Source organism: Schistocerca americana, chromosome 9 (genome assembly GCF_021461395.2).
Source record: "Schistocerca americana isolate TAMUIC-IGC-003095 chromosome 9, iqSchAmer2.1, whole genome shotgun sequence".
NCBI lineage: Eukaryota > Metazoa > Arthropoda > Insecta > Orthoptera > Acrididae > Schistocerca > Schistocerca americana.
The window spans coordinates 171,063,370-171,088,314 of record NC_060127.1 but is presented as its reverse complement, the minus strand read 5'-3'; the positions used below and the strand labels follow the sequence as shown (position 1 = coordinate 171,088,314).

The following is a 24,945-nucleotide window of genomic DNA, read 5'->3' as shown; positions in this document are numbered from 1 at the left end:
TCTCACGAATACGTGAATTAACTACTATGGAAAACATTCGTTAATATGATGTTATGACAGCCTGAAAGATCTACACAGCAATCAGCACATTTTCGACGTTTACTGTTCATATCGGCCGCGCGTCCGATTTCCCTGCTCGAGAGCTCAAGTGACAACAACAGGCCTGCGCTCACCAATGACGGCTTCTAGAACAAACAAACCCAGTATTAATACACAGTTCACTAAAATACTAAAACCAGCAGCCAAGCACTGGGCAGCGCCAAATGCAGGAAGAGATGTTAAACGTTACAGTGCGATAACCGCAGTTACTATTAAAGCAATAGTTCATTACACAATCTCTAATGACGCGAGGTTTCATTTCATAAATTTATAAACCACAACTAGATCAAGGTGATAATGACCACACAATCCGCACACAACCTTAAATACCAAAGCACAGTGCGTCCTTTCAGTACACCAAACGCCGACTGGCTACTCGCGATGCTCCGTACGCTGTCTTCCCTCTGTCACTGCCGCCGCCCGAGTCTGCTCTCGCCAGCCGCGGCGGTCCTAAACAGAGGACTATAGCCAATCAGGAGCCAACGGCATTGCCGCAGTGGTAACACCGGTTCCCATCAAATCTCCGAAATTAAGCGCTGTCGGGCTGGGCTAGCACTTGGATGGGTGACCATCCGTTCCGCCGAGCGCTTTTGGCAAGAGTGGTGCACTCAGCCCCTGTGAGACAAACTGAGGAGCTGCTTGACTGAGAAGCAGCGGCTCCGGCCTCGTAAATTGACATACGGCCGGGAGAGCGGTGTTCTGACCACATGCCCCTCTATAATCACATCCAGGGACGCCTATGAGCTCAGAATGACACGGTGGCCGGTCGGTACCATTGGACCATCATGGCCTGTTCTGGAAGTTTTTTTTTTTTTTTTTTAACCAATCAAGACGCTGAAAAGCGCGTAACTTCGACAGAGACACTATCCTGCCAACAGCACCGCAGGACGTCACTGCTCAGAAACCTAAACACTTAATTTTGAAAACAAATATTGTCCTCGCCGATGACTGTATTTGATAGTGTTACTGACGCTTACATCATTTACCGCTTTGTTGCAGTATCATAGTTCGCATCAAAGTACACTACTGGCCATTAAAATTGCTACACCAAGAAGAAATGCAGATGATAAACAGGTACTCATTAGGCAAATATTTTATGCTACAACTGACATGTGATTACATTTTCACGCAGTTTGCGTGTATAGATCCTGAGAAATCAGTACCCAAAACAACCACGTTTGGCCTTGATACGCCTCGGCATTGAGTCAAACAGAGCTTGGATGCCGTGTACAGGTACAGCTTCAACACGATACCACAGTTCATCAAGAGTAGTGACTGGCGTATTGTGACGAGACAGTTGCTCGGCCACCATTGACCAGACGTTTTCAATTGATGAGACATCTGGAGAATCTGCTGGCCAGGGCAACAGTCGAACATTTTCTGTATCCAGAAAGGCCCGTACAGGACCTGCAACATGCGGTCGTGCATTATCCCGCTGAAATGTAGGGTTTCGCAGGGATCGAATGAATGGTAGCGCCACGGGTCGTAACACATCTGAAATGTAACGTCCACTGTTCAAAGAGCCGTCAATGCGAACAAGAGGCGACCGAGACGTATAACCAATGGCACCCCATACCATCACGCCGGGTGATACGCCAGTATGGCGATGACGAATACACGCTTGCAATGTGCGTTCACCGCGATGTCGCCAAACACGGATGCGACCATCATGATGCTGTAAACAGAGCCTGGATTTATCCGAAAAAATGACGTTTTGCCATTCGTGCACCCAGGTTCGTCGTTGAGAATACCATCGCAGGTACTCCTGTCTGTGATACAGCATCAAGGGTAACTGCATCCGTGGTCTCCAAGCTGATAGTCCATGCTGCTGCAAACTTCGTCGAACTGTTCGTGCTGATGGTTGTTGTCTTGCAAACGTCCCCATCTGTTGACTCAGGGATCGAGACGTGGCTGCACGATCCGTTACAGCCATGCGGATAAGATGCCTGTCATCTCGACTGCTAGTGATACGAGGCCGTTGGGCTCCAGCACGGCGTTCCGTATTACCCTTCTGTACCCACTGATTCCATATTCTGCTAACAGTCATTGGATCTCGACCAACGCGAGCAGCACTGTCGTTATACGATAACCGCAATCCCGATAGGCTACAATCCGACCTTAATCAAAGTCGGAAACGTGATGGTACACATTTCTCCTCCTTACACGAGGCATCACAACAACGTTTCATCAGGCAACGCCGGTCAACTGCTGTTTGTGTATGAGAAGTCGATTGGAAACGTTCCTCATGTCAGCACGCTGTAGGTGTCGCCACCGGCGCCAACCTTGTGTGAATGGTCTGAAAAGCTAATTATTTGCATATCACACCATCTTCTTCCTGTCGGTTAAATTTCGCGTCTGTAGCACGTCATCTTCGTGGTGTAGCAGTTTTAATGGCCAGTAATGTAGTTCGCATCAAAGTAGAAATGTCCATAACTAGATATAGAATTGTAAACATGCCCTATTAGCACGCAGCCGGATTTTTGCTAAGACGATACATCGTGGTAAGCGATAATTACAATTGGTAGCTGATTACGTAGAGAATGCCCTCAGCGGCACTGTGCTCGGACATTAATTGATTTCTGGCCGCCGTAGTGTTCGGTAACGCTTGAAGACATTTTAATGCCGACGTCTCCGATTTGATGCTGCTTCTGGCAGTTACGCTGCTGTCGTGAGGTACATGCATGAGACGTCATTCTGCGAACAACAACACACTTTGCTGAGTACTCTCGAGAGAAGAGTGCGTGGCTTCTATCCACTTCCATCTTGTTACCTGAACTTGCCAATATTTTGCACGACTCTAGACATATAAAATGGCCGGCCTAGATGGCCGAGCGGTTCTAGGCGCTACAGTCTGAAACCGCGGGACCATTACGGTCGCAGGTTCGAATCCTGCCTCGGGCATGGATGTGTGTGACGTCCTTAGGGTACTTAGGTTTGCGTAGTTCTAAGTTCTAGGGGACTGGTGACCTTAGAAGTTAAGTCCCATAGTCCAGAATGAGATTTTCACTCTGCAGCGGAGTGTGCGCTGATATGAAACTTCCTGGCAGATTAAAATTCTGTGCCGGACCGAGACTCGAACTCGGGACCTTTGCCTATCGCGGGCAAGTGCTCTACCAACTGAGCTACCGAAGCACGACTCACGCCCGGTACTCACAGCTTTACTTCTGCCAGTATCTCGTCTCCTACCTTCCAGACTTTACAGAAGCTCTCCTGCGAACCTTACAGAACTAGCACTCCTGAAAAAACCTGAAAAAAGGTACAGCGGAGACATGGCTTAGCCACAGCCTGGGGGATGTTTCCAGGATGAGATTTTCACTCTGCAGTGGAGCGTGCGCTCATATGAAACTTCCTGGCAGACCGTTTTAAGTAAGTGAGTCGTGCTTGGGTTGCTCAGTTGGTAGAGCACTTACCCGCGAAAGGCAAAGGTCCCTAGTTCGAGTATCGGTCCGGCACACAGTTTTAATCTGCCAGGAAGTTTCAAGTCCCAAGTGCTCAGAGCCATTTTGAACACATAAAATGGATGTATTTACGTGTGTATATGTGTATATGTTCCACACCTCCTCCTAAACCGCTGGACTGGGTTCAACAAAATTTGGTACCCGTATCACTTGGTGTCTGGAAATAATGGCTGTGGGGGTAAGAATCACCTACTTATCATACCTCAGGAAGTATGCCGTCATAAACTATGAGACGCGCGAAAAACTGCAGCGTAATGCATGATATTTAAATTTATTACTTCTTTCCTACTAACTACATTCTCAACACATTTTGCAAACAGTATCCGCATATAGCGTTGATGTACGTACAAATTTATATCATTGCGCGGTACATAGATCTTCAGATAAGACATCATAAACAATGGGATGCGTGATAACCTGATGCATTATGCTTCACGTTTAAGTTTATCTCTCCTTTTCTGCTAAATCTATTCGCAATATGTTTCGAAGACAGTACGCACATATGCCGCTGAATGTGTCTACACAAATACATCATTGCACGAGACATATTTCAAGAGATGTGATGTTATAAACACTGAGATGCGTGAAAAATTTTTCACATCATGCGTGAAGTTTTAATAGGCTCATTCTTTATATGTTTTATGCACTGCTCACACTTCTTTAACACATCAGAATAGCAATTAGTAACAAACACAAAGAGAGTGAAAACTCTAAGTCCATTATCTAAAACGACTGCTGCCTGCGCTGACATGACCTTGAAAACAGGAAGTACTTTTCCTGCATTATTCCGTTATCAGCGCTTAATCTTCATAAAAAGACCGGAAGACATTTTTTAGCGTCACGGTATAGTAAATTATAAGCTACGAGAGGCGGCCATGTTGGCACGGGCCTTAGTTTTGTATCTCTACATAAAAAAGTCGAGTCGCCGGCCCAGGTGGCCGAGCGGTTCTAGGCGCTACAGTACGGAACCGCGCAACCGCTACGGTCGCAGGTTCGAATCCTGCCTCGGGCATGGATGTGTGTGATGTCCTTAGGTTAGTTAGGTTTAGGTAGTTCTAATTTCTAGGGGACTGATGACCTCAGTAGTTAAGTCCCATAGTGCTCAGAGCCATTTGAACCATTTGAACAGATGAGTCGAATTAAGGAAATTCGTGACACCTGGCAGCGCTTTTCACAGCTTTAAAACATGGTTCAAATGGGTCTGAGCACTATAGGACTTAACATCTGAGGTCATAAGTCCCTTAGTACATCACACACATCCATGCCTGAGGCAGGATTCGAACCAGCGGTCGTACCGGTCGCGCGGTTCCAGACTGTAGAGCCTAGAAACGCTCGGCCACTCCGAGGGTTCATTGTTCCTTCTAGTTATTTCTCCACCGTTCCACTCTCGAACAGCACGCCCTGATTTCCGTTATTTTGTTATGATGATTATTTCTACCCATGTAGGTCGGCGCCAACAAAATATTTTCCCACACTGGGGAGAAATCTGTCGATCGAAATTTTATGACAAGATCCTGCCCCAACGAAAAACGCTGAGTGCAGTGAGCGCGTGGGCGGCTGCGCAAGGCTGGAAACAAATAATGAGTCGAGAGTGAGTAATGAACATATCAGGTGACAGAGACAGAACCATCTGGCGAGAAAAAAACGGCTGCTCTGTTCCTATTTTATCAATTTTATTTCGAAGTACCTAGAGGTTCAATCGCGAATTGAAGCATCTAAATAACTACAGAAACGAAAGAAAGCTTATAATAATAATTCCCTAGTTACAGACAAAATCTGTACACAGACCTCGTCTGCAGTCATTTCGAGAGAAATTAGTAAATTGCTCAAAATTGTCACAGCCATTAGAAGGATTCAAGTTTAAATTGAGCGCTTTGTTCGTCTTGAAGCGCGCACGAACACAGAACATCCTGCCGTCCCAGAGGCCGAAGCTGCACCAGGTGAGGAAACTTCTGGGGCAAAAAGGAAGCGTCTAGGTCCATGACCCAACAGATGACAGCTAGCTGCTTGACTATAGGGCAAGTTGGCACCGGAACTATTTTTTTCAGCAGTAGGGACACTAGAGTCAGGTGCCTACCAGCTAACAAACCCACCCCATTCTGGTCCTCCCAGATAGATGAATGGTCAACGTGACGGACTGTCGTCCTCAGGGGCCCGGGTTCGATTCCCGCCTGGGTCGGGGATTTTCTCCGCTCAGGGACTGGGTGTTGTGTTGTCTTCATCATCATTTCATCCCCATCCGGAGCCCAGGTCACCCAATGCGGCGTCGAATGTAATAAGACCTGCACCAAGGCGGCCAGACCTGCCCCGTAAGGAGCCTCCAGGCCAAAGAGGAGAAACGCTCATTTCCATTTACCCCATTCTGGAACGTCCTCTTGGAAGATCCACTAGCTGCCGACTCGTCCGCGACCGTCTATTGTCGATATCTACGCTCAGCCATACGACGAGTTTAGCGGTTCGTGACTTCGGGCACAATCCAATAATGATGCTCGGATTCGATTGCCGTTTCCTCGTTTGGCGATGGCGAGTATTTCACGATACTACGGGGCAGCAACAACGCGATCCACGCGGTAAGGTTCAGCGAATTCTGCCACCCCTCTTCTGTTGCCGAAAGCCAGTTCTCATGGTTCAGTATTCTCTCTCCGAAGTCATAACAGTCAAATTTATGTAGCTACGGGTGAATGCTACTTCTGTATGTCCTTTTATGAACGTGTCTATGTCAGTGGAGGCTGTCCTCAGTTAAGATTACGCTATTCTGCACTCCTTTCAGAATATATATCTTCGTGCTGCTTTCTAAATCTTTTATTTTTGTTGCTATTTCTACCACCTTCTCCCAATATCCATTCAAATCAGGGGTTCCCTGTATGTAGGGTCGTAGTCCATGCCTTCCCACTGTATGATACTGGGCAGAATAAAATGATGAGATCCCGATGGCGTATCGATATTTGCCTCACCCCCTTAATAGGACAAGTTCTTTTCATTCAGGCCGTCTAGGTTACGAAAATTGAGGCAGTCAGTTTAGGTGTGGTAGCGTATGTTCAAGCATGCATTTCTCGTCATGTTTCCACATTTTTGTCCAACCTCTGTTTGTTATTTATAGCATAGAGCCAGTTTGACATATATATATTGCAATCATCCTGAGATCTCCCTCGATACCACAAAACAATGCCCACGCTTCCAATAATAATGTACTCCAATTACAGGGAAAGGATTTTCCGAACAAGAAACTGTTGCCAAAGTTTGTAGAGCACACAACTGTAGTTCATAACAATCGATTTGCTAAAATAAAAAAAAATAAAAAATGCGATTGCGTGACGTTCGTAAGCTCTCCTGAAAACCCTTTTGTGACAGTGTTAAGGAGAATATAGTCAGACAAGAAACCATTTCTAGCGGCAGCTCCTCTGCCCCTCCTTCCAAAACTGAAAGGGTGTCGTTGTAAAATAACTGTGCAGTAAGCAGTCAGTCTTCATCTGACTGGGAATTAATTACATGTGGTTTTCCTCAAGGTTCCATCTTTAGTCCATTGCTTTTTCTTGTGCTCATTAATGACCTCTCATCTGTTATATTGCTAGATGCTAAGTTTATTTTGTTTGTAAATGATACAAACATTTCAATAAGTACTAACTCAAGTACAGGTAAAGAAATAGCTGTTAATCAAATTTTCACTGACATTAATAGGTGGTTTAAAGCTAATTCACTGTCATTAAACTTTGAGAAGACCCAGTATATGCACTCCAGAACTTGTAAGAGATTTCCTTCCAGCATGAATATAACATATAAAGACATGCAGATCGAAGAGGTTGACAGTGTTAAATTTCTCGGACTACAACTTGACAATCAATTCAGTTGGGAAGGGCATACCACAGAATTCCTTAAGCGCCGTAACAAGTCTGCATTTGCCCTGAAAATGATGTCAGATGTAGGAGATACAAATATAAAAAACTTGCATATTTTTCTTACTTTGATGCTATTATGTCATATGGGATCATATTCCGCGGCACCTCATCAAACCGAGCAAACGTTTTTATGGTGCAAAAGCGTGTAATAAGAATCATTTGTGGTGTAAATTCTAAAACACCTAGTAGAAACCTGTACAAGGTACTTTGTATTCTAACGACTGCTTCTCAGTTTATTTATTCCTTAATGAAAGTTGTTGCAAGTAATACATCTCTATTTCCAACCAATAGCTCAAAACATAGTATCAATCTACATAAGAACCTAAAATCACTTACCTTGGTCGAAAAAGGGCTCCAATTTCAGGAACACAAATTTTTAATAAATTGCTAGCAAACATTAACAACTTGGTTTCAGATAAATCACTGTTTAAAGAGAGTTTGAAAGACTTTTTGACAGGCAACTTATTCAACTCTATAGATCAATACGTTAACGGGGACTGTTAAGCCAGCTTAAGTAAAAATATGTCTTAGATTTCAGTTTCGATAGCACTTGGTCACAACAGTCAAGATTAGGTATTTTGTGCATGATAAATTTATTAATAGTGCATTACAATGTTTCATTCTCACAGTGTATTAATTCGGTAAATATTAGCTGTTCCAGTTTACTGCACTGTATACACCTATTTCGACAATCTCCAGACAAATCATCAGGGTAGTAATTACTATATTCGAATACTTTATGTTTTTATGGTGTAATTTATGACTTGTTCCACACCCACGAGAATCATCTCATTTTTTGCGTCTATGGAACGAAAACAGAATCTAATCTGATCGGATCTAATGTGAACCCTACAGACTCCTCAGCGCGACACTTGGTGGTGTGGTGGCTGTTGCAGGTGTGAACGGCGTGCCACGCAGCGCTGTCTGCTGGTCCTGTTGGTGCTGGTGGTGCAGTGTGGTGCCGTCGACATCCGGGGTCCGCACCACCCACGCAGCAATGTGGTGGCGCACACACACCACCGGCCGGAACGCGACACCAAGGTCACCAGCGACACGAAGCTGCTCCGGGACACCAGGTGAGTGCCATGCAACGCACAGTGTACATTCCAACACTCACCATTCCTTTTTGCGGATAAGCAATGTCACATACACTACTGGCCATTAAAACTGCTGCACCACGAAGATGACGTGCTACAGGCGCGAAATTTAACCGACAGAAAGAAGCAAATGATTAGCTTTTCAAAGCATTCACACATGGTTGGCGCCGGTGGCGACAGCTACAACGTGCTGCCATGAGGAAAGTTTCCAACCGATTTCTCATACACAAACAGCAGTTGACCGGCGTTGCCTGGTGAAACGTTGTTGTGATGCCTCGTGTAAGGAGGAGAAATGCGTACCATCACGTTTCCGACTCTGATAAAGGTCGGATTGTGGCCTATTGCGAATGCGGTTTATCGTATCGCGACATTGCTGCTCGCGTTGATCGAGATCCAATGACTGTTAGCAGAATTTGGAATCGGTGGGTTCAGGAGGGTAATACGGAACGCCGTGCTGGATCCCAACGGCCTCGTATCACTAGCAGCCGAGATGACAGGCAACTTATCCGCATGGCTGTAACGGATCGTGCAGCCACGTCTCGATCCCTGCGTCAACAGAAGGGGACGTTTGCAAGACAACAACCATCTGCACGAACAGTTCGACGACGTTTGCAGCAGCATGGACTATCAGCGGTTACCCTTGATGTAGCATCTCAGACAGGAGCGCCTGCGATGGTGTACTCAACGACGAACCTGGGTGCACGAATGGCGAAACGTCATTTTTCCGGATGAATCCAGGTTCTGTTTACAGCATCATGATGGTCGCATCCGGGTTTGGCGACATCGCGGTGAACGCACATTGCAAGCGTGTATTCGTCATCGCCATACTGGCGTATCACCGGCGTGATGGTATGGGGTGCCATTGGTTACACGTCTCGGTCACCTCTTGTTCGCATTGACGGCACTTCGAACTGTGGACGTTATATTTCAGATGTGTTACGACGTGGGGCTCTACCCGTCATTTGATCCCTGCGAAACCCTACATTTCAGCAGGATAATGCACGACCGCATGTTGCTGGTCCTGTACGGGCCTTTCTGGATACAGAAAATGTTCGACTGCTGCCCTGGCCAGCACATTCTCCAGATCTCTCACCAATTGGAAACGTCTGTTCAATGGTGGCCGAGCAACTGGCTCGTCTCAGTACGCCAGTCACTACTCTTGATGAACTGTGGTATCATGTTGAAGCTGCATGGACAACTGTACCTCTACACGCCATCCAAGCTCTGTTTGACTCAATGCCCAGGCGTATCAAGGCCGTTATTACGGGCCAGAGGTACTGATTTCTCAGGATCTATGCACCCAAACTGCGTGAAAATGTAATTTTAATGGCCAGTAGTGTATTTAAAAAATGCAGGAATTGAAAGGCAGCAGAACAGCAATGAGAACGAATAAGTTTTCAAGAAAGAACTCAGACGCCACAGGTTGGTTTCGGCATCGGCCAGAAATCTTAAGTAGGTTCACGAGGTACCATGTGAGCTAACTTGGAGAGTCGCGAGGCACGGCAGTGTGTTGGCAGTGACCGTATATGGTCATACACGAAGTCCCGCAGGTCCCTGCCCAGATGTGCCAACGTGTGGGATGGGGTATGGGGGGGGGGGGGGGGTGAAACCTGCCGCACAGTATAGAGGAAGAGGTGGGGTAGCCCGCAGGAGAATGCAGTACAGACAGCGGTCCAGGGGGGACGTCTGCGGAGGCCAGTCCTGGAGCCTGGACTTTGCCCTGGCTCTGGTCGCGCTCCTACTTAGCCGCGTACCTCCCTCAAAGAGATTCTGCAATCAGGACTAGTGGACGGACATTATAGAATGTCCGTCTCCAGTGTCATTGTCAAAGCTGTTTACTGCAGTGATAGCGTGACTCTTCGATATCATCTGTTGACTTTGACAAATGAAGTCATAGCCCCAAAATTCAGCACAGGTATGATTTCAAAACCGCGGACAGTGACATGATCCGTTTCTATGGTGCCGAAATATAAACCTCAAATACCGAATCGCACAAATTCTTAATAATGAAAACTAAAGCTAACGGGATAAGCGCTACAAATTGAGTGTATTTCGCAGTGACAAACTAAAATAAGAGACACAAAATGACGATAGCAGTCAACTATACAAAGCGAAACAACCAAAGAAACATGATACGTCGGTGGTTTCACAGAGCCAAAAAACACTTAGTGTGAACCAACTTTGGCAGGTATCTCTTCATCTATGTAGCTCAGTCATTTTGTGGTCGGAGCTCTTTTCTTCTCCTCGTTTGCTTCTAATACGTAATAAGGAAATTTGGTTTTCCCTTGAGCAAACAGAATTTGTCTTGTAGTATTAATCACATATGTTTCAGAGAAGTTTCTTCATTTTCAGTGGATTTTATTTATTATCTGTTGAATAATATACAAAGAATTTATGCATGATGATCTTCTATTGAGATTATTACAGTATTTACATTACTTTTACATATTGGTGTTCACATGCCTGTTTGGTATTGGCAGCACAGATACAATTACTGCCATCCAGTATGTGATCTGTGGTTAATAACCGTATATCAGTGTTTTGTTACGTAATTTCTCATATCTTATGCCTAATATGATATTATCATTTTTTCCCTCTTTTCATAGCACTGCAGTCATTGTATTGTGTTGTTTTGTTAACAAATATTCGGTATTTTACTCTTTGTCTAGCTTTTTTTAGCTTATAGTCCTATCTTTCACAGCGCTTCGTTACAGACAGCATACATTCAACAAATTTTTTCAAGAAATGGTATTGTAACCCAAAAAAATGCTAGTCAAACAGTAAAATAGTCAATATTTTTTCACAAAACAAAATAATAGAGTGACAGTAATGCTATGGTCAAAAGGAAAAAGTTGATAATATTATGTTTGGCCTAAGATTTGAGAAATTACGTAACAAAACATTGACAAAAGATTATTAATTTCAGATGACATACTTGGAGCCATAATTATAGCTGTGCTGCAAAAACCAAACAGATTTATGAACAACAATATGTTATAATAAGGTAAATATGTATTCTAGACGTTAATATTTCTCTCAATGCTTATAGTAATGTATATTATAGTAATTTATGTTACTATAAATGTAGATGTAGGCGTGAACAACGTTGCCAGAATAATAAATTAATGGTACACTCAGTTATATCATTACTCCACCAACGAATAAGAGGTGCACTGAATCTCTGGATGTTACTGTATGGATGAATGCCAAAACTGATGTCTTTATCTTGGCATTTCTGCTTTTCAGACACATACAAGAAGACCTGCTGGCGCAAGGGCCGACGTACGTCGACCTGATGAATATGACGCCTGAGGAACTAGAGTTCCACTACTTCAAGTGAGTTCCTACCCCGTCCTGTTATTTCAACTATCTCTTGGCTTTCTTGCATGATACATCAATTGTATACAAATTTACAAGAATAACTCCAAAAAACTGAGATGTCTTTAGCTTATAATGTATATTTACGCACTATTTCAGTAAAACTTCGCTTTTTATCCACATCTACATCAATACTCCTCAAGTCACCTGACAGTGGGTGGCGGAGGATACTTCTGGTAACACTAACTGATTCCGCCTTCCCTGTTTTACTCGCGAATGGCGCGTGGGTAAAACGATTATCGGTAAGCCTCTGTAATAGCTGTAATTTTCTCTTGATGTTCATTTCCAGAAATGTTCGCAGCACGAAGTGATATGTTGTCCAACTTTTCCCGGGAAGTACTCTCTCGAAATTTCAATAGTATACCCTACCGTCATACACAACGCTTCTCTTGCATCGTCTCCCACTGGAGTGTTGAGACTCTCTGAGCTAAACGATGCCAGGACGAAACGCGCTGCTCTTCTCTGGATCTTCTCTATCTCTGCTATCATTCTTACTTAGTATGGGTCCCATACTGATGAACAATTCTCAAGAATCGATCAAAAAGCTCCTTGTAAGCCATTTCGTTAGTGGGTGTGTTTCAGTTCCTTAAGATTTTTCTTATGAAACCCCAGCCTGGCATCTGCTTTCCCTACTATTTGTTTTATGTGGTCATTCCACTTAATGACGCTGGTGGATAGCTACTCCTAGATTTTTCCGCTAGATACTGTTCCCAGCAGTTTGTCAACAGCATGGTGAAAGACGAGGATTGCTAGTCAGACAGTACAGGGTAATATCAAGAGGAGCAGAAAATGGTATAATGGGAGTAGGGTACGTTATGAAGAGGAAGATAGGGCAGAGAGTAAGATGCAGTGAACAGTTCAGTGATAGGGTTGTTCTCATCAGAATCGACAGCAAACCAACGCCGACTACTATAGTTCAGGTATACACGCCGAGGTCGAAGGCGAAGATGAAGAGTTAGAGAAATTATATGGGGATATTGAATACGTAATTAGTATATAAAGGGAGAAAAGTAGCAGTGACAAACGAGAAAGACTAATTGAGTTCTGGAATACATTTCGGATTGTAATGTCGAATACTCTATTCAAGAATCATAAGAGGAGAAGGTATACTTGGAAAAAAAACCGGGAAATACAGGAAGATTTCAGTTAAATTACATCATGGTCAGGCGCAGATTCCGCAATCAGATACTGGATTGTAAGGCGTATCCAGGGGAAGATATAGACTCAGGTCACAATTTAGTAATGATGTGAAGAAATCGAAAAAGAAGTGATTGCCGAAAGGACTGACTCAGCGTATAGGAAAGTCAAAACAGCTTTCGGCGAAACGAACAGCAAAGGCTGCAACATTAAGAACGCAAATGAAATTCCACTGTTAAATGCAGAGGAGACCGCAGATAGGTGAAAAGAGTACATTTTACGGTGGGGAGGACTTACCTGATGACGTGACAGAAGAAGAAACCAGCGTTGATATGGAAGGGATAGGGGATCCAGCGTTAGAATCACAATTTAGAAGAGCTTTGGGAGACTTATAACCAATTAGGCAGAAGGGATCGGTAACATTCCACTAGGATTTCTAAGATCGCTAGGGAAGTGACAACAAAACGATTATTCAGGTTGATGTGTAGAACGTATGAGACTGGCGATATACCATCAGACTTTTCGGAAGAACATCACCCACTTTGCTTATTTTCATTCGTTTATGTCATACGGTATTATATTTTGGGTAACTCTTCCCATTACAAAAGACTATTTTTGGCTCTTAACGGTCAATTCGGGCAGTAAGTGGTGTAAATTGACGAACCTCTTGTCGACCCCTGTTCGTGAGTCTGTGTATTTTGACAAGACGTCCTTATTCCTTACTGTCATTTCTTTTTAAAAATATTAGCTTATCCCCGAGAATAAGCAGCTTTCACTCAGTTAACACTCGGCAGAAATCAAACCTGCATTTGGATCGCACTTCCTTGACTCTTGTGTAGAAAGGTGTGCGGCATACTGCTGCATCCATTTTCAATAAGCTACCACTAGAATTCAAAATTCTTAGCAGTATCCACGCGCTTTCAAACCGAAACTGAAGAGTTTCGTCATCGATCACTCCTTCTATTCTGTCGAGGAGTTCCTTGAAAAATTAAGCTGATTCTTGTTGTATTGTTGACTTTTTTCGGGTTCATAAACATTTTATTTTTATCTGTTATTACTTTTATGTTGCAATTTCTTGCACAGACACGTTCCATGGCCTTGAACATTTGCTCCTCAATTTGGTCCTATGGAACTTGAGGTGTAAATAAAAAATAAACAAATAGGAGCAATGCAGTCATTGTTGTAATGCGGAAACTAGCTGCATGTTTGCTATCGTGGGATTCCTAACTGCTATGCAAGTTAGGGGCCAGAACCACGATGTTATTCAAATCACACCCAAATGAATTTGTATTGAACCTTCACAAGGTGTGTAATGCACCCTTATAATGGCCCTGATATAAATCCTACATGGGGTTGCTCAACGAAGTTCCCCTCCAAAAATGATAATGGGAAAGGATTCTGGTGAGTGTGACTATTTAAAGATTAATGCCACCCTAAAAATTTAAAATTACATTTATTTTCCTTCATTGGAACACAAATTTTTTTGCAAGGAAGTCATGTGTATTAACATAAACGAAAACGTAAATAACCCTAATTTGATAGAGGTGTTGGCAGGAACCTATTAGAAACAACGCTACATGGAATGTAGTATGGTTCTCTACTACGAGACAGGGGAGGGGGGGGGGGGGGGGGGAGAGGACAAAGAGAACAAGTTAAATGTATTTTGTTGATAAACAAGTGGGTAATCCGATGTAGGACCATGATACCACCTAACCGTGTACATTTGCGTCAGTATGGCGCCAGGCAGCGTTCTGATGACGATTGCTCCAAGTGGCCAGCTCCACTGCATGGCGATGCCCTCCGCCTTGGAGACCGATCGAAGCGTGAGCGCGAAAACAACTGTGAAACAAAATACTCTGTAGCAAGGGCGACGGAGTTTGCGTCTGACTCTTGTGGCGGCTAGGAACCAATTCCCCAATTCTCTTCTACCTCTTCTCCAGAGCGACTGCGCCGCTTGTGCAAGAACTCGGCCAACCATCGCCAATAAACAAAGATTTCGCCAATTCTGTGCTTACAACAAATTCATCAAGACTGCCATTATCGTACTCCGTCAACCTTGGACCCCAGTACCATTCCTTCACGCCAATTCCCTACGGTGTCCGCAAATATGTGCTGATGCAAAGGTAGACCAGCCTACCATAGACTCTGCCAGCACTTTGCACGCGAATCTCCAAGGCGATTTGCTCCAATGGAATATGATAACTGGACACGAGTATGGCACCGTTCTGTCGACTATTCCGTGGAGCTCAGCAACCATTTCTGTGAAACATCGGAAACAATAGCACTGCCGTGATGCTGTACAGGAACCTTCCTATCCAAAACATGACGCTTTCACGGGAAAGCAGTCACCAACCATTGTAAAAATAGCGAGCGTCCGTCGATCTGGCTCCTTAGACCTGGCGTCAGAAGAGTTAGATGCCAGCTAGGGATCAGGACTCTGCAATTCTCAGTGACCAGATGTCGCAGTAATTCATGCTATTGTCAGCCCAGAAATTCACGAACAATTCCTACACGAAAGGAACAGAATTACTCTACTGGCCATTAAAATTGCTACGCCAAGAAGAAATGCAGATGATAAACGGATATTCATTGGACAAATGTATTATACTAGAACTGACATGTGACTACATTTTCACGTAATTTGGGTGCACAGATCCTGAGAAATCAGTACCAATAACAACCACCTCTGGCCGTAATAACGGCCCTGATACGCTTCGGCATTGAGTCAAACAGATGGCGTGTACAGGTACAGCTGCCCATGCAGCTTCAACACGACCCCACAGTCCATCAAGAGTAGTAACTGGCGTATTGTGACGAGCCAGTTGCTCGGCCACCATTGACCAGACATTTTGATTTGATGAGAGATCTGGAGAATGTGCTGGTCAGGGCAGCATTCGAACATTTTCTGTATCCAGAAAGGCCCGTGCAAAACCTGCAACATGCGGTCGTGCACTATCCTGCTGAAATGTAGGGTTTCGCAGCGATCGAATGAAGGGTAGAGCCAGGGGTCGTAACACATCTGAAATGTAACGCCCACTGTTCAAAGTGCCGTCAATGCGAACAAGAGGTGACCGAGACGTGTAACCAATGGCACCCAGTACCATAACGCCGGGTGATACGCCAGCATGGCAATGACGAATACGCGCTTGCAATGTGCGATCACCGCGATGTCGCCAAACACGGATGCGACCATCATGATGCTGTAAACAGAACCTCGATTCATCAGAAAAAATGACGTTTTGCCATTTGTGCACGCAGGTTCGTCGTTGAGAACACCATCGCAGGTGCTCATGTCTGTGATGCAGCGTCAAAGGTAACCGCAGCCACGGTCTCCGAGCTGATAGTCCGTGCTGCTGCAAGCGTTGTCGAACTGTTCGTGCAGATAGTTGTTGTCTTGTAAACGTCCCCATCTGTTTACTCAGGGATCGAGACGTGGCTGCACGATCCGTTACAGCCATGCGGATAAGATGCCTGTCATCTCGGCTGCTAGTGATACGGGGCCGTTGGGATCCAGCACAGCGTTCCGTATTACCCTCCTGAACCCCCCCTAGTCCATACTCTGCTAACAGTCTTTGGATCTCGACCAACGCGAGCAGCAATGTCGCGATACCGCAAACGGCAATCGCGATAGGCTACAGTCCGACCTTTATTAAAGTCGGAAACGTGATGTTACGCATTTCTCCTACTTACAGGAGGCATCACAACAACGTTTCACCTGGCAACGCCGGTCAACTGCTGTTTGTGTATGAGAAATCGGTTGGAAACGTTCCGCTTGTCGGCACATTGTAGGTGTCGCCACCGGCGCCAACCTTGTGTGAATGGTCCGAAAAGCTACTCATTTGCATATCACAGCATCATCTTCCTGTTGGTTAAATTTCGCGTCTGTAGCACGTCATCTTCATGGTGTAGCAATTTTAATGGCCAGTAGTGTACAACATGCATGCTGCTATGATGTGCTGGCACATAGCATCCAATTACCTACTTTGCATGAAAGTGTAATATGACAGCAAAATGACATGTATTTGCATGTATGCGAATTCAGATTTTCTAAATTCAAGATCTGATGGCCCTTAATAATTCTATGAATAGACCAGAGAGCCTGCTGTCCTGCATATGCAAAAAGGCACGACCATTGATTTACGGAGCAAGGCTGGATGCATTTTCAGAAGAACTATGTCTGTACGCATTTAACGTGTCACCATGGTTAAAGTATACAGCGCCTGGCAAAATGGCGCTGCCGAAAACTGGTGCTGAGGAAACTGTGGCGCACCACAGATCATAGGTGACAGAGGTGAAAAACAGCTGCAGAGACGTTTAGAGGCGAACAGACGTACAACTTCTGAGTAACTGATCATCCAGATGAACCAAGGGGGCCGGCCGGAGTGGCCGAGCGTTTCTAGGCGCTGCAGTCTGGAACCGCGCGACCGCTACGTTCGCAGGTTCGAATCCTGCCTCGGGCGTGGATGTGTGTGATGTCCTTAGGTTAGTTAGGTTTAAGTAGTTCTAAGTTCTAGGGGACTGATGACCTCAGCAGTTAAGTCCCATAGTGCTCAGTACCGTTTGAACCATTTTTGAACCAAGGGGTTACCAACAATGCCTCCTCAATGTCTGAGACCGCAGCTCGTGGTCTCGCGGTCGCGTTCTCGCTTCCCAGGCACAGGGTCCAGGGTTAGATTCGCAGGGATTTTCACCTGCCTGGAGATGACTTGGTGTTTGTGTTGTCCTCATCATTTCATCATCATTCGTGAAAGTGGCGAGATTGGATTCAGCAAAGGTTGGGAATTTGTATGGGGCCGATAAATGCGCAGTTGAGTGCCCCACAAACCAAACAACATCATCATCATCATCCTCAATGTCTGTTCGCCAAAGACTACAGTGTACATGCCCCCAGAGCAGGGGATTTCTACATGCATCCATACTGACTACCGTTCATCAGCAATGAAGACTACAGTTGGCTCACCAACTCTGCAACTGGATATCCACTTAGTGTCGACAGATGATCTTCAGATGAATCACGTTTTATGCTCCATTGGACAGATGGCTGTTGGTGTGTTCGACGTGGAACATCTGAAAGTAATTAAAATTCTACAGTCTTTGGAAAGGTCCAAGCCAGAGGAGGGAACATTATGCTCCAGCGAATGCTTTCATGGCATTCCTGGGCGATCTCGTCATCCTTGAAGACAAAATGGATCAACAAAACCCCGCATCTATCTTTAGAGACCATGTCCACACCTACATTGCGTTTGTTTTCCCTTGGACTGTTGGCATCTACCAGCAGACAGTGCAACATGTTACACAGCTTGCAGTGTATGTGTGTAGTTTGTAGAGCACCAGGATGAGTTTATCATACTACTCTGGCCACCAAACTCCCTGAATACAAACCCAAACGAGAGTCTGTATGATCTCCTCAGCTGGGCTGTTCATGTCTTGGATCCTCAACAAGAAACCTAGCCCAACTGGCTATTGCACTGGAGTCATCATAGCTCCACATCCCTGTCAGTATCTTTCAGAACCTCATTGACTCTATTCCTGTACGTCTTGTAGTGGTCCAAACTGCAAAGGGCGGCTCTCAGGCTCTTGACAGGTGGCCACGTTAATGTGACTGGCCAGTGTACATCACTAAGAAGTAAACAGTCAAGCTATAATCCTGTAGAGCCTAGAACTTTCCAAGCTGATACAAAGGGGACAGATCGAGAAGAAGAGCAGGCAAGCAATTGGCATTAGGGGAGAGCCAAATGGTTGCCTGCCCGCAGGCGCCTAAGGCTACTTTGCAGGTTTTCTCTGTAAAGGCATATTTTTCCAGTTTTCAACAGATGTTTACGGATGCCACTGTGGGCATCGCTGAACTAGCGGATCTTAGAGGAACCCTGGACTGTTGTATTCAAGCATGTGACAATGTAATAACACTGAGAAATGACGCCACAGGAGACCATTAAACAGGAGGGCTGAAAAACCCAACACCACCTTTGCAGCTTTTGACCATATTTCGTCAAGTGGTTTTGAATGGTCCCCAGTGGCTCCATTCTGTAAATGAGAGAAAAAATTGCAGTTGTCTTGCACTACTCTCATCATGTTCAATTGGTATGTAGCCCTACACTGTCCCTAGAGAGGGGTTGAAATGTCCAGGGATGCCAGCCGCATCAAAAGTGATGAACAACGTCGTTCTGTTGCTCGTCGCACTGAGAACTTTAGTTTCCGAGCGCCAAATGTACGGTCATCTGATTCCATATGCAGAACCAGGATTCTGCAGAGTAGCGGTTTATAATCTCCATTACCTTGCTACACCTACTTCAGATCACAGTTTGGTAAACAAATCCATGTTTCGATTTTTGGTGCAGAAATATCACTCCACCTACCTCGACACACTTCTTGATGTCCATCAGCTTCACTTTGAGTTGACAGGAACTCGTTCGCTCGATGAAATGCAGCGTTGACGTAGCACTGACTAAATACCTACCAAACTAAGCCCGCATAACTCAAGCTAGGAAGCAGCATCTGTAAGTTTGTAAAAAATATTGGGCGTATGGGATTCTAAAAAATTGCGTGAGAATTATGAACGTTCAATTAATTAAGCTTTGTTCCCTCTAAAACAAGTTGTAAATAACTATCAAGTCCATATATGTTGCCAAAACTATTATCATTGCAGGTTGGTTACTGTTTTACTGAAAGTCATAACACTCAGAATTTTTACAAGTCCGACCCGAATAAATTCTGTGTCCTAAACTGTCACTGATCCGCAGCTATTCGTGAGTTACTACATCAAGTCTTTCAGTAATCTTCTTAAAAAGAAGTGTTCGCCAACATTTTGAGAATGTTCGCAAAACGTGCCCTGGAGAGTTTTTACACGACAAGAAGGTTCACACACAAGTAACTTCCAAGCTACATTACTTAAAATTTTCATACTTTCACTAAACTGTCTGCAGCTGAAGTCTCTTTTCTACACGATCTACACTGTAAGACGGTTCCAGAATCCTTCTAACACAAAACTACAACGCACAAACTCCTATCTTAAGCATGCGAAATGCTTAATTCCTATTGGCTGACAGCATAGACAGCCAAACAGAAAATCTCCAGCACTCCAAAACCCGCAGTTTGGTTCATGCAATAAGATTACAGAGAGCAAATTATGAAAGAAACTCCTAAATTTACGAAACCAAATTTCTGTTAAATAAAACAAAGTACGAAATATCCCAGAAATGAAATACTTATTGATCTAACGCAGAACATCTGTTCCGATTGCATTTATATATAATTATGGATACAGGACATAATGTCACACGATTCATGATAGCACAAGAATTTTCTCATACGTACATTTACACAGTTTTCAATCAAATGAAACATCCAAACATTATGTATGTCCTCCACACATTCTGTGTTTTCCTGCATCATTCATACAACAAAACATAATTCAATAATAATTCTGGAAAGAGTACTTTTGTATTATCCAGCTACTGTAACGAAAGTAAAACGAATTCTATGATAACAATTTCTGTGAACTGAACGCTTTTGGTTATAAATTTAACTGAGATTATAAATAAAAACATTATAATCTGTATATCCGTTTTGTAGTAGAATCAAAGTGGTTGTAGGTAAAATTTATATCGGCCACGCCCATCGGAGGTTCGAGTCCTCCCTCGGGCATGGGAGTGTCTGTTGTTCTTAGCATAAGTTAGTTTAAGTACTGTGTAAGTCTAATGGCCGATAACCTAAGCAGTTTGCTCCCTTAGAAATTCACACATATTTGGCATTTTAAAATTTTACACTATTGCCCATTAAAATTGCTACACCACGAAGATGACGTGCTACAGACGCGAAATTTAATCGACAGGAAGAAGATGCTGTGATATGCAAATGATTAGCTATTCAGACCATTCACACAAGGATGGCGCTCGTTGCGAAACATACAACGTGCTGACATTAGGAAAGTTTCCAACCGATTTCTCATACACACACAGCAGTTGACCGGCGTTGCCTGGTGAAACGTTGTTGTAATGCCTCGTGTAAGGAGGAGAAATGCATCCCATCACGTTCCCTACTTTGATAAAGGTCGGATTGTAGCCTATCGCGATTGCGGTTTATCGTATCACGACATTGCTGCTCGCGTTGGTCGAGATCCAATGACTGTTAGCAGAATGTGGAATCGGTGGGTTCAGGAGGGTAATACGGAACGCCGTGCTCGATCCCAACGGCCTCGTATCACTAGCAGTCGAGATGACAGGCATCATCCGCATGGCTGTAACGGATCGTGCAGCCACGTCTCGATCCCTGAGTCAGCAGATGGGGACGTTTGCAAGACAACAACCATCTGCACGAACAGCTCGACGACGTTTGCAGCAGCATGGACTATCAACTCGGAGACCATGGCTGCGGTTACGCTTGAGGCTGCATCACAGACAGGAGCGCCTGCGATGGTGTTCTCAACGACGAACCTGCGTTCACAAATGGCAAAACGTCATTTTTTCGGATGAATCCAGGTTATGTTTACAGCATCTTGATGGTCGCATCCGTGTTTGGCGACATCGCGGTGAACGCACATTGCAAACGTGTATTCGTCATCGCCATACTGGCGTATCACCCGGCGTGATGGTACTGGGTGCCATTGGTTACTCGTCTCGGTCACCTCTTGTTCGCATTGACTGCACTTTGAACAGTGAACGTTACATTTCAGATGTTTACGATACCTGCGAAACCCTACATTTCAACAGAATAGTGCACCACCGCATGTTGCAGGTCCTGTACGGGCCTTTCTGGATACAGAAAATGTTCGAATGCTGCCCTGAGCAGCACATTCTCCAGATCTCTCACCAAATCAAAACGTCTGGTCAATCGTGGCCGAGCAACTGGCTCGTCACAGTACGCCAGTCACTACTCTTCATGAACTGTGGTATCGTGTTGAAGCTGCATGGGCAGCTGTACCTGTACATGCCATCCAAGCTCTGTTTGACTCAATGCCCAGGCGTATCAACGCCGTTATTACGGCCAGAGGTGGTTGTTCTGGGTACTGATATCTCACGATCTATGCACCCAAATTGCGTGAAAATGCAATCACATGTCAGTTCTAGTATAATATGTTTGTCGAATGAATACCAGCATATCATCTGCATTTCTTCTTGCTGTAGCAATTTTAATGGCCGGTGGTGTATATCTGTGAAAGTATTGGAGCTAATGAACTGAGGTTTTAACAGTATAGTTGAAGTAAAAACACAAGACTGTGTATGTACTACGGAGAAATTCGAATAAAATGTAATGCGAAGGTGTTCAGTTAGTAATGCAACATATATTTTTTCTGAAAGCGGTTTTTTTTTCAGGATTCCAGTACACTATATTATTCCCCTCTGTTTGACTGCAGAACTGTATTTTTCAACACCATCTCCGTTCAGTTCGACGGCCTTACTATATATATATATATATATATATATATATATATATATATATATATATATATGCCCACATGGTACCTCTCTACTGGTCGATGCCGGAGCCAACGTCTTGCTGCCTCAGTAACCAACCCATCATCCACTTACTGCTTCCCGTGGAGTGCACCCTTCAATGGGCCAAACAGATGGAAGTCTGAAGGTGGAATATCCAGGCTTTAGGGTGAATGAGGAAGTGCAGGCCAATGAAAGTTTTGATAACTCATTTCGGATGCGCAGTGTGTAGTTCGTCGTCTAGTGGCTAGTGTTGCTGCCTCTTGATCACTGGATCCCAGGTTCGATTACTGGCTGGGTTGGGGATTCTCTCTGCCCGGGGACTGGGTGTTTGTGTTGTCCTCATCATTTCATCATCATCATCATCATCATCATTCGTGGCAGTGGCTATATCGGACTGAGTAAAAAATTGGACTGTGTAAAAATTGGAACTTTGTAAGGCGCTGATGACCGCGAAGTTGAGAGCCCTACAAACCAAATACCATTAACATCATCGGATGTGCAGACTTCTGTGAGGCCTTGCGTTGTCATGGAGGAGGAGACGTTCATTTGTATTTTTGTGTCGACGAACACACCGAAGTTTCTTCAATTTCCTGAAGGTAGCACAATAACCTTCACGTTTTACGTTGCACCATTAGAAAGAACGTAAGACGGAGTAACCCCTTCAGATTCCCAGAGGACCGTCGCCACGACTTTACCAGCTGAGGATGCAGCCTTAAACTTTCTGTCCGGAAGAGACGTGGTGCGACGCCACGATTTCAAATGAGACTGTCCGCACGTTTCAACATTCCAGGAGTCACAGTTCTGTGCTGCCAGCTATCATGCGGAAGATTAGACAGGTTTGCACGATCTTGTTCTGATGATGAAAGACGCCTCCCCCAACGATTCATCGCCCCCTTTCTTCACTACCTGATCTACGTAGACATTCTAGAAGCGCTTACGAATATCTGCGGTGCTCTGGTTTTCCGCCAACGTACCTCCGCTACTTTGAAGACTACTTATAATGGCACCATCTATCGCACCTTCATTAAACTAGAGAGGATGAATCGGGAATATTAGTCTATGTCCACAACGAATTCCGCATGTTTTTCAACCGAAATAGGCCGAGGTAAAAAATGAGTTGCATTACTTATTGAATGCCGTTTGTTCCATTTCTCTAGATTCATAGTGAGTGTGTATACTGTATCGCTTGCATGTGAGGCCAGCTCACTGCACCAGTGGCTGTAAAGCTGCATGTCAAAAAGCAGAGTTCTGTAAACAGGCTTCCAGAAGTGGTATTGGAAGTGTAGAAAGTGTGGCTGACTGGGGACTTTTGTTGCCGGTGTGTTGTCAGACTGCACGACTACGACAACAACACGAAGCTGGACGGACTGGAGATCTTACACGCAATCAGCCACGCCGTACTGGAACATCCGGGCGTCGAACGTGAGCCCCATGAAGACTTCGACTTCTTTGTCGGTAAGTGAGCCTACTTCCCGCCTTTTTACTACGATTCGTTAACATAAGAGTTCTGCTATGCGGCAGATAAAATACAAATGACCTGGGCAATATTTCATGCACCTCAAAATAGATAAGGCAGTTTATATCTTCTGCAGCCCAGGGAAGATTATGTATGTTCAGCTGCCGCTCTTAGGGTGCATGAAATATTTTCCAGCTCATTTTTATTTTTCCCACCTTGCATATTACAGTGGTGGCCGTAACGCAGATCCTGAGCCGCATTCGGTTTTGCGTCAGTCTAGTTTGGGTCTTGTTGCCTTGATTTCCACGTGCTTTGCAATTAGTAGATGGTGGATCACTCCTGTAGCGAGTGGTGCGCTCGTTATTCCATATATGCAGTAACACGAAGTAAAATTGCGATTGTTCCTGGTGCCTTACGATATACACCCACATCTGCATAGATTGCCAAGTGCGCAGAAGTTTTCCTTGCATTCCAGTCGCATACAGAGAGCAGGGAGGAAAAAATTAGTGCTTTAAATGCCTCTGTGTATGCTGTAATTAGTCTTATCTTTTATTCTGGTTCTGTGCAGGGAAATGAAAAATATCTCTAGAATTTCCGCTTTATAATGGTTCTCGGAATTTCGTAAAAAGCTTCGACAGAATATTTTTCGTCTTTCTTCGAGAGCCTGGCAATTGAGATGCAGGAACAAACGACTCTAGTTTGTGTCGTCAGTTTCCCCCAGACTCTCGTCTGCAGGACGGCAAATTTGACTTATTACTGGAGCGGTTGAATGTGCAGTTTTGTAGTGACAGTCACCTCCAGCCAGGCTGTGCGAGTGCAGCGTTCCTGATTACTGACAAACGGTCTTCATCTCACTGTTCTAGTGAGCTTGATCATGGACAATGTCCAGATTGGGTGTATATTACTTTTGTGTATGGAGCACTAGCCCACCTTCAGTCAAGTTGGTTGCTATATTGTAGCGCCATTTAGCACCCGGTTCTATAGCAGAAG

At 44.5% G+C, this 24,945-nt stretch overlaps 1 protein-coding gene across 1 annotated transcript in view; it reads left to right on the top strand.

Annotated features, from left to right (window-relative positions):
* The window catches only part of LOC124551163 (multiple coagulation factor deficiency protein 2 homolog), a 265,932-nt gene that overhangs the window by 190,936 nt on the left and 50,051 nt on the right, over positions 1-24,945 (top strand). Inside the window, exons 2-4 of the mRNA XM_047126141.1 lie at positions 8,350-8,529; positions 11,797-11,886; positions 23,830-23,954. Of these exons, the coding sequence (XP_046982097.1) occupies positions 8,350-8,529; positions 11,797-11,886; positions 23,830-23,954 (395 nt within the window). The remainder of the gene's footprint in view (positions 1-8,349; positions 8,530-11,796; positions 11,887-23,829; positions 23,955-24,945) is intronic.